The sequence below is a fragment of the Patella vulgata genome, chromosome 1 (genome assembly GCF_932274485.2).
Source record: "Patella vulgata chromosome 1, xgPatVulg1.2, whole genome shotgun sequence".
Classification (NCBI taxonomy): domain Eukaryota; kingdom Metazoa; phylum Mollusca; class Gastropoda; family Patellidae; genus Patella; species Patella vulgata.
This window is the reverse complement of record NC_065879.2, coordinates 62,456,747-62,475,241: the sequence shown is the minus strand read 5'-3', so window position 1 is coordinate 62,475,241 and position 18,495 is coordinate 62,456,747. Positions and strand designations below refer to the sequence as shown.

The 18,495-nt window shown below is 32.3% G+C and overlaps 1 protein-coding gene across 7 annotated transcripts in view; it reads right to left on the bottom strand.

The window, feature by feature from the left end:
• Nucleotides 1–1,839: 1,839 nt before the first annotated feature.
• LOC126813424 (protein argonaute-2) overlaps nt 1,840–18,495 on the bottom strand; it is a 39,933-nt gene continuing 23,277 nt past the window's right edge. For 5 of the 7 annotated variants that reach the window (XM_050539147.2, XM_050539150.2, XM_050539152.2 and 2 more), the window contains 9 exons: nt 15,917–16,039; nt 13,056–13,189; nt 12,554–12,738; nt 10,779–10,938; nt 9,611–9,701; nt 8,812–9,006; nt 7,624–7,860; nt 7,213–7,412; nt 1,840–6,849 (listed from right to left, as the gene is read on the bottom strand). In XM_050539147.2, coding sequence (XP_050395104.1) covers nt 6,741–6,849; nt 7,213–7,412; nt 7,624–7,860; nt 8,812–9,006; nt 9,611–9,701; nt 10,779–10,938; nt 12,554–12,738; nt 13,056–13,189; nt 15,917–16,039 — 1,434 coding nt within the window. In that variant the 3' untranslated portion in view covers nt 1,840–6,740. Of the gene's footprint in view, nt 6,850–7,212; nt 7,413–7,623; nt 7,861–8,811; nt 9,007–9,610; nt 9,702–10,778; nt 10,939–12,553; nt 12,739–13,055; nt 13,190–15,338; nt 15,462–15,916; nt 16,040–18,495 lie in introns of all 7 variants that reach the window. The other 2 variants (XM_050539148.2, XM_050539149.2) reach the window with 1 other exon arrangement.

The window sequence follows — 18,495 nt, the reverse complement described above, 5'->3', positions numbered from 1 at the left end:
CACTCAAATTGCTTATATCTGCTTATGTTAAACATCACACAACATATACACAAGTTTGAACATTCTGCCTCAATTAAAAGCTGTGTTGTTGTGTTTTAAAGTCTTGCCAAATCAAATTGCTTAACTTGTGCAGAAAATGCTCATTATCAAACTTAGTCAATGTATTACTGATTACTGTAATAAAACTACTACAAAGTTTCATCAATCACTTATACTCAGCCAAATTAAAAACTTGACACTGATGAATTTCAACAAATTTTTTTTTCTGGTAAGTCAAATAAATTTTAAAGTGTTTCTAACGATAGTAAGTAGTAAGAAGCCTTTAATTTCATAAAATTGTAAAGTCACGTGGATCACGTGACTTTTGAGCATATAAAGATGAAAAACCTGAAAAACACGTGCAAACACAAACTCGTGAGGTCAATCGATGCAAGTTTGCTTAAACTGAACACGCACACGCAACTTGAACTGGAAAAACAAATTAAAATTGTTATTTTCATCTTTGTTAGAAAATGCTGCGCCTTTCAAATGTAGAACGTCTACGTGCTATAGGTAGGCTCTATGCTGGTCAGTCTGTGGTCACTGTTGCAAGAGCCTTTAATTGTTCACGCCAGACAATAATTAATCTTAGAATGAGAGTGCTTCAAACTAGAACTATTGCTGACCGCCCAAGGGCGGGAGCGCCACGTATGACGTCACTCTAGGAAGATCAAGCAATACGATTACGTCATCTTAGAAACAGATTTGTCACTGCAACCTCCACAAGTAGAGAGATGTTTGGTGGAAGGGTAACTGCACAAACTGTTCGAAATTGCTTGCAGGTTGCTGGTCTTTGAGCTCGGAGGCCCTATAATGGACCAATATTGACACCTCTTCATCGCCGTAACCGACTTATGTGGGCCACAAGACACATAAGATTTACTCAAAGACAGTGGAATTCGGTTGTCTTGAGTGACGAATCTCGATTCACTTTGAGATTTGCCGATGGCAGGGCCTGAGTGTACCGCAGACGAGGTGAACGTTACGCTCAAGTATGCATCAGAGAAGTTGACCGATTTGGTGGCGGCAGCGTTGTGGTTTGGGGCTCTTTTTGTGCACATGGACGTTCTCCTCTTGTTGTTGTCCAAGGGACATGGGCCTGGACTAACGTTTCAACAAGACAATGCTCGACCCCATACAGCAATTGCTACCCAGAATTTTTTAAGAAATGCTGGTGTCCAAGTCCTGGATTGGCCGTCGCTTAACCCCGACCTTAATCCTATTGAACACATCTGGGACGAACTGGGTTGATGTGTTTGTCAGCAAGTGAATCCACCACTGACGTTGCAGGACCTTCAACATGCTCTTGCTGAGCAGTGGCGACGTCTTCCTCGGGTAGTGTTTACTAATGTTCTGAGATCCATGAGAAGACGCTGTGTGGCAGTAAGAGACGCTAGGAGGCCACAACCGTTACTAAACACTTTATTCCGATTGTTCTCCAAGTCTGTGAATTTCATTTTGGGGGGTACTGTGACATCACGAACGTTATCAATGTCAAGGACTTTCGGCGAGACGTATTCTTGCTTTCTGTTGAGGTCAAGGTCGTCTGTGCACAACATAACACTAAAATAGTTGCCTTAAACCAAATATTAAAAATCTAGTCCCAAAAATCCTGAGTGTCAAGTTTTTAATTTATATATTCACAGTAATCTTGTCCCAACTCTATGACAATATAATTTGTTTTTCTGTTTAGCATAAGCAGAAAATGCTCATCACTGAACTCGGTTAAGCCATTCACCTAAAAAGAGAACAATCTGTGACCACACTTTGATATAGGTATATAAAAACACAGATAACAAGTTTCTATAAATATTAAGATCCATTTATTGTAACTAGTCAGATAAGTAGATTAGATTATCCAGCTCTAGTCAATACATTAGATTATCCAGATCAGATTACCTAATGCAAAGAGATTTTAAAAAAACAAAACAATTTTACAGCACAAAATGAAGCCACAATAATTTAAAATATACAAATAACATTTCACATTTATAATAATAATAATAAAACCTTTAATAGGGTCACGGTTGGGTCTGGTCAAAAGTTGTTTGGTATCAAAGAAATGGAATTGTATAATACATAGGTAAACATATTTAATTTAAAAATCTTGGTACCAAGTACAGTCTCCGTATAATCGTATAATCTTACCGGTATACATCTCATTGACTTGCACACAAAATATTTATTTAGAAAGCAATACTTTAATTACATATTGCAAGTATATTGTATGAGAGGAAAACATTAAAAAAAACAGGCAATTAAGCATCTAATTTAACTTGCATTATTATAACTGCACTGGTTTTTATTTTACTGACAGAATCGTAACTGAGCCAATAAAATGAGATAAAGGACACCTTGAGGTTTTTCCTTAATTACGAATAAGAAAGTTTCAGCACTTAATTATATAATACTACATACTACTAGACTAATTTAAAATATGTTCTTTTTTACTAACAAGTTAGAATGTCCTATGTTAACTTAAAGCAAATACTTTAATAATAATTTACAACTGATTTCTTTTGGGACAAAACATTTACAATTAAGGGTATCTTGCATCTTGGGAGCACTAATTCTTATCCAGGGTAAACGATTTATACTACATTATTATGACAAAAACCTATCTTGATCAAACAATAGTCTAAATATATAATCCACTGGACGAATTTGGTTACATCTATTCACAGCAATAAACCCTTATATTGAAGTACAGAATCGGTTGATTGTGATAGGAATAAACACTTACTTTGCATCTATTATAAATTGGCAAATAAAGAGCATAATTAAAATATAGTCTAGGCCAATAAGTCTTTAGCAAAACATTTCAACGAGCAATCTAAGAAACATTATCCCAAAAACGATTATCGACTTCAGCTATTGCAATAGTAGTGTAGTAGTGATTGGTTAAAGACTTGTTGATCTAGACTAATGGCACATGTTATAAGGATCGCTTTTTCTATTGACTTTGCATAGGATATTTACCTCTTGAAGCAAGGGACTAGACACAATATGATGAAACTGATGGGACTATATTTAAATAAATCTAATCTCATAATATTCAATTCAGATGGGAATTTTGTATTTTGGCATATATTTAATACTCCATACAATTTGATCTAAAGTATATCTGTGTTACACTGAAATACCCATTATAAATGTTTGAATGTGTTATAAATAATCCACGACAAAGATACGATATGATAAATACATTCAGTGGAATTTCCCCGGCTTAAAATCTAAATGGTCAATATTTCAGATTCCACATTGATCAAATATCTTGCACAATTTATCATTTTTTTTTACGCCTAACAACTGGGCTGGTTACTATATAAACAATGAATAACGTAAATATTTGTCAATCTAGAAACTAAATACCAACCAATAGTTTTACATTCCACCATTAAATACAATATATAATTACAAATAATATTTACACAAAGCTATGTATTATTTCGCAAACAAAAATTTAAATTGAAAATAATTCTGTTGATCAAAACCAAAAAACATACATAATGTCCCCCCCCCACCTTACCCACTCCAAAAATTACGAAAAAGCAAATATATTTAATTAATAGTTCAAATTAAAATGATTATTTGAAATAAATTGTAAACATACTGATAAAAATGACAGATTTTAGTTAAACTGAATGTGGTGTGGTTCAGGTCTGTTTGCTGTTACATGCAGGCAACTATAATCTAGTATATAATATTAATTTCTAAATACAAATGTTTTATTTGATTTTTGCCATTTTACTCAATATTAATTTTGATGTTTTTGATTAGAATTTAGCTATATTTCAATGTCTAAACTATGTGACTAGTTTTAGGATCTTTAGACAATAATAAACATATTAAAAATTTTTGTATTTGATTTGTGTATGGATCGACTTGATAGAAGATTCAATATGATATTCAGTTTGTGCTTAAAGAAGGAAAATGATATGAACCTATAAGGAATGGCTAACAACACAATAATTTAACAATACAAAATAACTATATTTCATAGGACTTGACCCTTTAATACATAGGAAGGTAGTAACCCTGAACTATGAATTGTTCTGTTAAAAGTGTGGGTGTGTTGAAAATTATTGGAAATGCCTTACGGAGGGTCCTTCTAAGTTGACAGATCTACAACACAGGGTAAATTTGAAAATATCTACTAAAAACCATAATGATTATGGAATGATATTGTTGTTTAAATTACTTTAAATACTTGGTTGATATAGTTCCACAAATAAGATATGACTTAAAAAAAGAAATCCCAAGTTAATTAATGCCATTGCCATGGTAACAAGTTGACTAATAACTAATTTATGGTAACAACGATATGTAAACAACAATATATCTGACGTAATAATTTAAATAATTTGACAAACTTTATATCTAAAGGCCTTTACTTTGAATAGAGTTTTACTTAATATTCCTTCCATCTACTAGTATATTAGCTACCCTATAGTACTTTAATCTGGGACCATTTTTAAACCCTCTGAATATAAAATTTACCATGGGTAGTTAACATAATTGTGGATCAGAAGAAAGAAGGCCAACATTAAGAATACAAAGTATGAATGGGAGCAAAAATTACATATTCCATGGTTACTGTTACCAAATAAATCTACAAATAAATAAATCTAGTAACAAAAACTAGCTAAGCAAGAAGAAAAATTAACCACAAAAATACAATTAGGCCTATGATTGGCTATATGTCTATACAACAATTATGATTGGCTAAGTACTTGTTAAAAAATATCTTACTTTCATTCATATTTAAGTCATATGACTATCACATGACTAGAGAATAATCAAAATATGTCATTTAATATAAAGCACTTGTATGATATATTTAACTCTACTACCTCTCTCTCCACACAACATTCTTAATTATCCATCATTTCAGAAATTTAAAGAAAATCTATTTTAAGGATTTCCACAACATAATTATTAACTTGACAGTACAAGACTACATAATCATTACAAAGGCAACACTGGTTAATTTCACCTATAGTCCTTGTTTTCCAGCATTAAATATACAACTATTTTGATAAAAAGCAGTCTTCTGATTGAAATTGGGGTCATTTTGATCTCCATGATAATGTTAGGTTTGTTGTCATGACGATGACCTTGATTGACAACATATAAATGACAATTATTATTAAGTTAAAGTAATCAAGACATAAGGCATTTTTAGGAACACACAAAACTGCTTTAAAATTAGTTGCATGGTATGCTATACCAAATACAATACTATATTGATATATACATACCAATATTATACATTTTGACTGGTAACTTTAGTACATACAACTAGTATTGCATATCAATGCTGATATACACAAGTGCTTGCAGTGGTACAACTAAATCTAACACATTTGACTTTGTCCTAAAATTGCTGGTCATAGACATAATTTGAACACATATAAAGATGTAGGTTTATGATGGGAGATAATCTGAATGGAATTCATGTCATGAGCAGTAAAATATAATGGAATATTTGATGGCAATTAAGGCGGGGTTATACTAATATTTGGTTAATTTCAGACCTGATACACAAGGTTATTTTCAGACCCGATAGAGAAGGTTTTTATTAAGTCATTCCAAGTTTTATCTGATCTTGCATCTTTCGAGGTATCTTCCCTCCAAAAACTAGCTTAGATCAAAAGAACTTTTATTTCCAAACATATGAACTGTCCTTTTCCGAGAATCAATTCTATATTCCTTCTATGTTGCACATAACCTAAATTATATTCCTTTCTAAAAGCACCAACAATCAATCATTTATCAGTTCCATGTCTCTGGTACTGTCAAGTTCAACTGTGTAATTGACTCATAAAATAATGGAATTTTTCAGGTTTTTGGAAAGAGCATTTCAAATACAAATCTAAATTTTTCGTTAAACAAAACTACATATAATAACTTTATTTGATAAATTCAGAATTTGTATAAGATCTTGACTAAGGAGATATTTGTCCACATGGATGAATTTACAAAGATCCTTCAAAGAATAATCAGAGATAAAAACGAGATCATTTATTGCCCAACAGAATGTTAATTCATGATTTGTTAATTGGGTCATTAACGAATGTTAATTTACAATTTATTAATTAGGGCAATAGAATAAGTTTGATCCCTACAATATAAAAAATTATTAAAAAATACATTAAAAAAAGCAAATTCTCTGCACAATAAAGGGAAAAATTTTACTGATAATTCCCATCTTTTTTATTTTTTTTTTTGATAAAAAAATCTGATTAAATAAAACCACACAGATCATGCCAAATATTTCCGACATTTTTATTTGAAACCTTAAAATTTGGACGTAAAATCATCATTTAAAAATTAAAATCCAACAAAACATTGAGTTTTTCCATGTTGATAAGTTTTTATTAAAGACTCATTTATTTTTTAATCAATTAAATTTTTCCCTTTTTGATTAAATTGAGCGATGACATGAGATTAGTCCAATAAATTTCTCAGAATGGCATTCCGTACAATTTCATCGTTAAATCTTAATCGATAAAATATTTAAATAAAAACAATGACTCTAAAGGAATAAAAACGACAAACAGAAAATAAATTATCTCTTTTGTCAAATGGTAAATAGGACTTCAAAAAAAAATTCACAGCCATAATATCATCACATGATATCCAAATATGGTGTTATGCCCTATTTAAGGTGATCATGTGATGCGGAAGATGTTAAGGGTTTAAGCGAAGTACATGACCTTGGTTGTGTCAGGATGTATAGCAACAGCTCGTGCCATGGAAGCTGGGGTTCGATCTTCACTGTTGTCTGAATGACGACTTCCTTCTCCACTGAAAAACAAGATAACCGTTTATTTCATGATGATAAATAGAGGAAACCAAGGGTAGAGCAATATATGAATATGGTCGTATATTTATCAATATATTTGAAGATTTCAATGTTGAAGGTAGAATTAGAACATTGGCCACAATAGAGTCAATTCTGTTCTAATTTCAGCCATTTATGCCTATTTTGGTTTTAGGTCTTTGTGAGTAGGTCACGGTTCAATTTAATAAGCATTGCATTGTATTTAGCAATACAAATCCAAGTATCTGCGAAAACATTTTTTTTATGATTTGGTAACCTTGCATTCTGGGATATTACTTCTCATTTGGGAAAATCATTTTGTTGTATTTGGAAGCAGAAAAACTTACCTATCATGATCTTTTTCTACAAGATGATATCTTGCACGGAAGGCCACAAGATGTGCATAGTAAGCAGGAGCGGGTATGGACACACTTCTCGTACACCGGACATATGTGTGACATAACTGGTATGTTAATATCTGGAGCTCATCAGCAGTAAATCTATTGTCATCCCATAAAACATGGTAGTGGGACGGCCGACTTGTTCCCTGAAATCAAGTCAATTCATATTAACCATCATTTCTAAAATCGTGTAACTGGCGAAAATATAAGCAAATAAAAGTGCATCTTAAAAACCATCAAAATCACAAACAAACCAGCAAATCAGAAGTAAGTTTGAGAAACACTAACTCTATTAACTCTCAATTGGAGAAAAATGATCTCTGCATCTGTTAATAACATATTAGTAAAGAGACTTACCTGAATACCAGCATGGCTACACAAATAGAAATCAAACTCTGTTGGGTGAGTGATCCCCACATCAACTGTGGTACCTGCAGGTATATTGCCACTACGCCCAGTTTGATCTTTACGATCAGCACAGAAGAGACGAGTATGATGGCGTTTCTGTACAACGATAAACGTGATTCCAGGCTGATAACCCACTTCTAGTTTCATACAAGCTTCTCTTACAGCTCGCAATTCACTACTTAGCACCTATTTAAAAAATCAGTTGTTTATTACTAGCATTAATCCAACTATAATGTTATAATGTTTAATCAATTCATATCAATAACATTTTCATGCAGACAGGTGTTCTAGTAATAGTTTATCAGCCAATCCCTACATATACCACACAGAAAACAATTTAATGATATTATTTCATCAATTGTCTTAATGATTGCACATACTTTATTGAGGGGCCAGTTTGGTCTGATTAGCAGCTTATTGGAAAACACAGAAAAAAGCACAAACAACAGGCCCTAGTTGCTTATCAAATAAAGAATACACAATTGAAGAAAAAAAGTAACAAGCGGTTGTAATGCAAGATACGCCCACATTTTGCAAGAGATAGACAGAGAAAAGGCTAATTTTTCGTACAAAACTGGCCATAATCCAGGATGTTATGGTCCAACATGTGTCAATATCGAGATCTTTCGGATATAAACATATTTCAAGTTTCATCAAAATCTAATAAAAATTGTGACCTTTATATTGTCCACAAGCTAAAACTTAACCCATAAAGTTATGGTCAGATACATGCCAATACTGAAAGGAACCAAGGTCTTTGGGAAAAAAAACCTATACTTCAAGTTTCGTAAAAATTTGATAAAAATTGTGACCCATAGAGTGACCACAACAAAAATATGAATGGATGGACGGACACCCGGACTGACAGGGATAACAATATACGGCAACATGAAAATGTGAGAAACCTCCTGTCAATAGAAACAGGTAACACAAACCAACTACATAAGGTTTGATAGGATTCATTATTTGATATATATTCAGATAAGTTGATATTCAATAATAAATAGAATACAATATCAAAGAAGTTTGTATTTTTACTGACGAAACGTTGGATAAAACAATGGTTTTATGATATTGTATTATATTAATTATTGTATATCACATGAAAATAAAAGTAGAAATAAAATTTTAACTTACCGTTTGAAATTGTCCCTCACTAACCCCATCTCTATAAAATATGATACGTGTTGGTTTAAATCGCGTTGATCGGTAAAACTGGATCAACAATTCTCGTACCATGTTACATAACTCTGGTATCACTTCCTGTCTGTGTTGTTGAACTCGAACAGTAGCTGAATAACGACTAGGATGGGCATCCATACTACCTACAACCTATAATATAACAAGTTAGATAACTCTGCTGTAGAACTTAACGTCTCTACTAACTATACCACGTCAAGTTTGATAACTCTAGCATTAGTTTCTGTATATACTATTTAACGCTCAATTTATTCTTCAATATTTCTGGAGATGTAGTGGATCACTCAGTTTAGGTGCTGGCTCATTAACGAGGTGATCCTGGGTTTAATTATAGTACTGGCCGAGAAAGACTATCAGAATATTTCAGCATGGTTTTCCCTTGTCGATAGTGCAGGATTGAGGATCTGGCAAAGTACAGCCTCTAGATGTTTGGATGGACAAAAAAACGAGAACCTGTGTACACTTTGGTGTACATGTAAAAAAAAACCTTGATGTAGATGACATGGTCTAGGCAAAATTTCCTTAATTGTACACCACATAGCACATGCTCATCTTCATTAGCTTACTAGATACAAAAAAGTAGATAAGCCAACTAGGAACAATCAAGGTACACTCAGAAAGTGATATAAGGTGTTCTAGAAATGTTTCTATATTATGTATTTGTTATCAAGCATCTGTCAGTTTTTGTGCAAGGGTGACAACTCTCAAGATATATTACAAAGGGGAAGTAACTTACAGCAGCTATGGAAGGTTTAAGACAATCACCAGCAGGAGGATGAGTGACATCAGCACCAAGGAATATGATTGGCTCACGGAATACCTGGGGTCTGAAACAGAAAGTTTTGTTTAATAAAATAAATATTGCAACAGAAAGTTCATGAATCACCATTGTCTTTTATCAATGTCGTTTTTGGACAGCATAGCGTCTCTGTTATGGAATCAACTTCGAACAAATACATGAAATGCTGAAACAGTGCACAATTAGGATGCATAGCTCTATTCTTTGGAACCTTAAAACTGATGAAATTGGGGCTAAAAGCACATATGTAATAGAAGTGTATATAAAGTGATTTACACTTAGGTTTTTATTTTCAAATAAAATATTGTAATTTCTAATCTAATGTGAACAGTCGTTTGGGCCTGCCTAGTCCATTCTGCAGCGTTTTTGGGTTTTTTCATTACTTAGTTGTACGTGAATCAACCATTTTTAATTACTTCCACATTGTCTTGTAAGAAATGATTTTTTTGTTCATTACAAATTGTGCTCGAAATCACTGTCCATATAGATTATAGTGCACAAGCTTGTGTACTGATTTTTAAATGTCCATTGTGTCTTAAATATTGGATATTAGGATCTCATATTTTCACTGAAAGATAACACCAATATTGATTGAAATGGACAATTATTGAATACTAATTCAGGTTTTTAATTTTGAATATTATCGATAATAGTTAGAGGTTTAGTTCCTTTAAGGACTAAATTGTTATAAATTCAGCGCTTGACTTACTGTCGGCATTCAGCGTTTCATTTACTGTCTACATTCAGTGTTTTTTTTTTATTGTCAACATTCAGTGTTGCTTTATTTAAAGTATAGTGTCGACGTTCAGCGGGGGTGTTGATATTCTGTTGATATTCAGTGGTGTATATACTGTCGACATATTGTGTTTTATTTACAGTCAACATTCAGTGTTTTATTTACTGTCGACATGAGCAAGAATTGTTACCTTCACCGAATCAATGGTTTGATTGCACAAGATGTATCAAATGTGAATCAGGAGCAAGTTTAACAAGACAATTTTGACATCAAACATGATAACAGATCAGCAACACTTTTATAAAACCCTTGATCTTTTAATACTCTGAAAATGTTATTTGTAAGAAGAGAAGTATGTCTAGAGCTCACCTAATACTAGGCAGTAATATACTGTTGATGCCCCCTAATTTAACGTTGATCTTTAGACAGAGATTAGATAACGTCTGGGGCGTTGTTTTGTTCACATTCTTTGATTGGACACATTGAGTAGCTAAACCAAATAATATATCACCAACTCTCTTCACTTCAGCTGAAAAAGAGAAAATAAAGATTAGTTTGAGACAAATTTAGTTGATATCAAAGACAGGTTGCCAGGCAATGAAACATACACCCACAGCAGCTAAATCGTCTGAGCATTCAACAAGAGTTTTTCTTTTACTTCTGTTGATAATGAAACATTTATAACGCATTAAAATCTGACTAAGAGTAACAACCCATTAAGTAATTATCATAAAATAATTAGAATTTGTTTGGCCCATGCTAATGTTTAGTATTCAAAACATTTAATTCATGGATTTAACTGTTCAAGTTATCAAAAATCACTGAAAATCAATATACTTGTTCGTCTCAAGACCTTAAGGGGAGGCAAGGGTCGACAAATGTCAATTTTGACTCAAATTATCGATTTTTTATATTTGCATATTTGTGATGTTCATTCATTTTTATTTCACTTGTAATTAAAGAAAATACATATAAAGTGGTTTATGATAGAAAAAATGCACTTTTGAACACTCTTGCAATTCAAATTTTGCTGTTTTACCTCTTTATGTCTTAATTTCTCAAAAAGTAAAATATCAACAGTCGACAAACTTACAAAAAATCGTTCTTGAAAAGTTTACAACAGATATGTCTGAAACTTACACACATACTTAAGTAATGTTAGTTCCATGCAAATAAGGATTTTCAGTACTCTAAATGAATTTTTAGTGTAGTAAATTGGCATTTGAAATCTCTCATTGAAAACAACATTTTTCATAATTTTTGTTTTGTTGAATAGAATGACATGTAAGGACACAATAACAACACCATATTGATAATTGCACAGAGAAATGTCCTAGGAACATTTTAAAAAAAGTTCCAGGCTTCTACCTTTGATACTTTCAGAGAACGATTTTTTTTAAGCAGTAAAAATGATTTTTTTTGTTTCCATGGTAACCAGTAAAGCAGATTCCCCAAAACTGCCGATTAGCCTATTTTGTTGATGTGAACAATTCCTGAAAATTTCAAGTTGATGGCATTATTAGAAGCCAGTTATTTTAAAATTCATATTTGTCGAGCAGTGCCTCCCCTTAAACACTGTGTATCAATCTAAACTCAATTGAAACATAAGTGTAAATACAGTGCATAAATATAAAATCCACCAGATGATAACCATGGTCATAAGGCATCCAAAAGATTTTTCAAAGTGATCATGGGCCATAACTCTGGCAGTAATTATCAGAAATAGATGAAAATCAATAGGCTTCTTCGTCTCCTGACCTTAAACACTGTGTTTAAATTTAAAGTCAATCCGATATTAACTTTAGCTTCTAGAGCGTCCACAAGCAATTTTGGACGCTGGACCAACAGAGGGATGGGGATGATAACAATATACGACCACATTTCAATGTGGCCGTATAAAAACAATAAATGTGGCAAATCATAGGCCAGATGTTATCTCACAACACACATGTGGTAAATTGTAGGACAAGATGTCAACTTATCATAAACAGGTGATAAATCATAGGCCAGATGTCAACTTACCATATAAACGGGTGACTAATCAAAGGCCAGATGTCAACTTACCATATGTATATGTAACTAATCACAGACCAGATGTCAACTTACCATACCCATGATTAACCATAGACCAGATATCAACTTACCATATACAGGGGTTTTTCCTGGTAATACGACCACAATAAGTTGTAAGCCTTGATATGTGTTTTTTAAGTAACGGAACATTGGTTCTACTTGGTCGGGACCAGTGGCATATTTACAAAAACATGGTTGTCCCATTATTGGCATACCAGCATCATTGGATATTCTCTGGAGTTGAGATGTAAAATTTCTGGGGAAAAAAATAAGAATGGAATGACTATGGCAGTTTTCAGAAAAATGTGGACAGTATACAACAGGGCTCCACTTATTTTTCATGTTTTTATTTACTGTATGACAACTGTAAATTGACGTGTCTATTTATCATAGTAAAGAAGAAGACCAAGACAGGGGAACTGTACCCCGTTGGCCACAGTCATTTCCAACTACCCAAGCGTCAATTTTTTTTTATTGTGATGACCAGGTTAGTCAGAAAATGATGTAGTTTGTGTTGAGTGAGGTAATAAATTTGAACGGCTGTATGACATAACTTTTAGTGTTTTGACTCACCTTAATGCATCTTCACGAACAGTTCTCTGTGGTGCAAAACAAGCAATAGCCCACACACGGATCTCAATACCTTGATAAAACTGTTTTCCTCTCATATCCCATACACCTTGATTAGGAACAGCCTGTGACTTAGTCTAAAGTAAATATCAAATATGACGATGATCATATACTATTTACAGCAATAAAACTAGATATAATTTAAAAACATGCAGAGTAGACAAGTAATTATTACTATTTATAATTATAATAAACCATGCTGTAATAATAAATGACATTACTCCAATTGAGTGATATTAATTGATACATTTCTACAATTTTTATGAAACTAAAACTTAACTGCTGAAATGCCATTGGCATATCTACTAGATCATTAACGCATGTTATGCCAGTAACTGACCCATCTATAATGTCACTGAACTGCCAATTAAGTCACTTACTTACTGACCTTTAATATCACTAACCCCTCATAACATCATTCCTGTTCAACCAACTAGGTCCTACTGACATGCCAATTATGTCATTTTGAGATTGAGCCTTTTGAGAGAATATAGCTTGTTTTATCTTGTAAGTTGACATTGTATATTTATATGAGGCAATGTCATTAAACAATAACCTATGTCTACTTTCATTAAAATTTGCAAAAAAAAAGGAAGCATTTATTTATGCTGTTATAATTAACTAAAAGTTTACAGTACAAATGTTAACATAGCAAGTGAGGAAGGGGCTATATTAGATGTGTGGGATATATCAATTGGTAACATACCACTAAACATGGATGTTTCACGGTTTAAATTATAAGGATACATGTATGTTAGGTTATATAATTGTAGATTGGTTCTGGGCTTCTGTTTCCCTCCCCCCTCATAGATTAGTACAATTAACTCTTACCAATATCATTATACATGGGAGAAGAAGGCGGGGGGAGGGGGTATTTCTATTTATGGTAAAGATATGTGAGTGTATTTTGATCTAACTATAAAAACGGTCTAATATAAATAAAATATTGGCATTAAATATAAAATATATCCTAAACAGGAATGTAGATTAACATTTTTGCTAGCATTTTGAAATTTTAATATTAAAGCAATAATTAAATAAACAAGAGAAAATACAGCATGTCTACATCCCTATCTATGCACAATAAAAATACTATACAAGAAATTTAAAGGAAAACTGACGACCAAAAATAAAAAAAAAGAAGGGAAGACAAAATATATGTTACATAAAAATTAGTAATATCACTCTTAAGTCTTAACAATTTCATGAAAACTTCAGGTACAAATATTAGCTAAGATCTTGTGTATAGAGGTAATTGAAAGGTGGTGTAGCCATGGTCCATGATGGCTTTATAGAGAAACTTTTGGGTGTAACATATAAACCAGGTGTATTTACTGGACTACCAACATAAGCATCACCGTATGTACAGGACTTAGATGATATTTTAGCTGAAGTTTTCCAAGAAACTGACCCTTGTATGATAAATCATTTGATTTTATAAATGATGATGACATGCGCATATATAAAACAAAGTTAACATGCTACAATTAGAAACATGATTTCCTTTAGAATGCTGTAGTTCTGTTATTCCATGTCAGAAGACTTTACTTGTTTAAAACTGAAAATATCTGACTCAACAAAAGAAATCTTGCTTGCATAATGATAAAAAGAAGTCATGCCAAAATTTGTCCATGTGTTAAATTTTTTCTAAATAAAGACACAATTACTAACAATTTCATCGAAAAGGGGGGTAGGGGATGGATAGGGCGTCTGTGTGCGAAATTATTGAGTCAAATATTTTTAAGTTTTGAAAACCCTTCAATACATTACCTGGAATCCAATATGGCTACCTGTCCCATTTTGATTTTTTCTAATCAAGGTTTTAAATATTTTCCTATTTATTTTCCTTGTGATTGTGGAGTGAATTGATCAAAATGGTAAGCATTGACTCAACACAAGCAGACAACAAGCTAACATGCACAGTTAACTGTAGGTATTCAGACATAGTTTGGTAATCATAAAATTTGGGATAAAGTATAATCTTGATTGGATATTACAATCAAAGTATGTGTAGATAAGACATCCAGCTCGACATGCGGAGCTAGCTGCAGAGTTGTAGAAAAATTTTGTATTTAGATTTTAAACAAACAAGATTTAAATGATTGATTGTATACATTCCTCAAACCTGATGATAGTTTATGTCGATAGACGTCCAGCTCGACATGCGGAGCTAGCTGTAGATTTGTAGAGGAAGTTTGGTATTTTGACTATCTAGAGGAATCTTACCCTTCCGCCATATTGTAATTTAGGAGGTTGTAATACGCGTCCATGACATTCCACCATTTGCTGAGAGATGCTGATTCCGAAAGTTTGCAGATAAGGATCGGAGTTAAAACTTGCCTTTCGCACCTGTTATCATTCCGTGACAGATCAAAGGGGAGGTAATCATAAAAACAATAAGGTTAGGATTATGAAAAAACACCAACACACTACAGACTATGCACAACACATTTGATTAATCAGACTTCATAATATAACCATTTCAGTATAGCAAAACATCTTGTACTTTTAAATACAAAGAAGTTTAGGTTGTTGCCATAAATTAGAAGCAGATCAATATGTATTGTGCATATGTCTTTCAAGTACAGAGGTTAAAAAAAGTAGTTCCTTAAGTCTTGACAGAAGACCTTTACTGAAATTCCCTCATCAAAAAAATATTAAGAATTTTTACATTGAATTTTGAAGTTCGAATATTGGATATAAAATCAAATCTTATTGGTTGAAAAACATTTTGAAGGAATATTTTCAAAGTCGTCCATCAAATGTCAGAAAGAACCATTAAATATTGAAGAAGAGTTGCCTACCCTGCCGCCATACTGTATTTTAGGCGGGGTGAGTACTCGACCTTTGACCTCAGTCATGTCGTAAGAAACGCTGATACCGAATGTTTGTAGATAATGGTCATGGTTAAAGTCGGCCTTTGTCACCTGTTGCCATGACGGTGGAAAGATGGAAGGCAGAATGGATGAATGAATTAATCTCAACCATCACCATCTCGTATTCATCTCTTAGAACAACCTACTTTCCATTCAAGCAATTTAAATACTTTAAATTTTTCTTTCTATTTAATCAATTCAATTATCATTTTTTTTTTTTTTTTAATTTTTAATTCGAAATGTAAATTAATATTATCCCTGCTTTCTCTTTAACCCAATGCTATCTTAAAATCGTTGAATTATTGGAATATTTTGGAAAATACATTATTTAACATTTAATTAAGAAAAGAAAATATGAAAGGTAGATTATCTTCCGGCTTGGATTCAATCAAAATCAAAGGGGGCCATCAAAATATTTAAGCAAAGATTACAAGTAGGGCTGGCTTTTGACCATGTATATCTTTGGTAATAATGAACGGAATTGAGCCATTTTTGGACATGTTCTTTTAAGATATTCCACTTTCACAATATCGTAGTTTAAAAGAGATTCCTTAATTATTCATGATACATGTACTTTAATATATTTCTCAGATGAGAGGAATACTACCTTTCAATAATCATTAATTTCATTTTATTGCTTTCAGGATTTAAGATAAAAGCACTTTTCAATTTGCATGTCTTCTTTTTCTTTTAATTCCTTACAGTGCTTTTTTTTTAAATTGAATAAAACAAAGCTGAAAACATAAAACCCTGCTTTCTTATTTCTAAATTCTTCTCCGTTTTAAAGCTAACTTTACGATGATATCAATCAATTATTCAATTAATCTGTTAGAAACTAAATTGAACCTGACTATGGAGATGTATTGTGGATCACATAATCCGACAAATAATCATTTTCCAGACAATGCTGAAACAGGTTTGTCAATTTTATGCATATCTCTAATTTGTTTGCAGAAGTTACACTCATGACCGAAGGCACAGGATTCCAGCAATTATTTTTATCATATATAAAGCAAAATTGTTTGATTAAAAATAAAAGCATTTAACTTCACAATGAAAGTGAAAATAACATCCTGAATGTTAAAATTAAAAATCTTATTCTCAACTTATTTTCATGAATTTAAATGATTAATGTCATTTGTATATAATATCCCTGACTTCATTCTGCCTTAAATTTTCTTTTCAAATTTAATTTGATTGGTAGGTTGTTCTAAGTTCCAGTACATTACAGTCATATCTCAGACCCTGCAGTTACATACATTTTAAACCTAACATGGAAAACTTAATTCATAATACTTTCACAAAATAAACTAATTACAAAATTATTTTTGTGCCTTTCAGAATTTGAAACATCTATGAATATTTCAAATTTGTGACTGAGTTCAAAGCAAAATACAATTGCACTTTCAAGTTTCTTTATAAATCACAAAATTGGTGTCATTACTTCTGTATACTCTTGTAATTTCAATGTTTGGTTATCAAGGTGGAGATAAATATAATTTGAAATGGGATATTTAAAGATCATGATCAAAGCTTGTATTGACGTTTGACAATGTAATATAGGATAACTCATGTACTCAAGAGGGGAGATAACTGTGTATATTTAGAGAAAGCTAACTGCAGCAGACAATCATCAACAATCAGTCTTATTCAGATATCCAGCATTTAAACAACTTCAATAAACTAGTCTACAACATTTATCATAAAATACAAAACAGCTACACAGTGTTCTTAACTTCTTGTAGACTAGGTCACCAATACTTAGTAAATGGGATACTGATCGCCTTGGAACTTGTATAGGATTTCAAGAGCAAAATCAGTGAACACTCTACCTTGGAACCCTTGCTCTATCACCCCATACTTGTGCTCTTATATCATATTTTTAACAGACCGTCAATTAAATGCTCAGGGTAGTAATCTCCAAGACTCTACTGATGAACATATGGGTGACCTAGACTACACTTTCATTAAAAGATAGGTTGCCAGGCAACCAAACATACACCCACAGCAGCTAAATAGTCCAGGCAGTCAACAAGAGTTGTCGCATATTTTTACTTTTGTCGGTAATGAAACATTTATAATACATTAAACTCTGATTAAGGTTAACAACTCATTAAGTAATTATTAGAAAATCATTGAAATTTAATTGGGCCATGCTAACGTTTAGTAAACAAAAGATTTAATATTTCAAATTTAGCCATTTCTAGTTATCAAAAATCATTGAAAATCAATATACTTGTTCATCTCAAGACCTCAAACTCTGTATCAATCTAAAGTCAATCAAAACAATTATATATAGGCCCAAACATTGTGTATAAATATAAGATCAATCGGATATTAACTTTAGTCTCTAGAGCATCAACAAGATTTTTCAAAGTGATCAAGGGTCATAACTTATCAAGGGCTTCTTTGTCTTATGACCTTAAATACTGTGTATAAATTTAAAGTCAATCAGGTATTAAATTTAGCCTCTAGAGCATCCTTAAGCATTGACCGATGGACGGAAA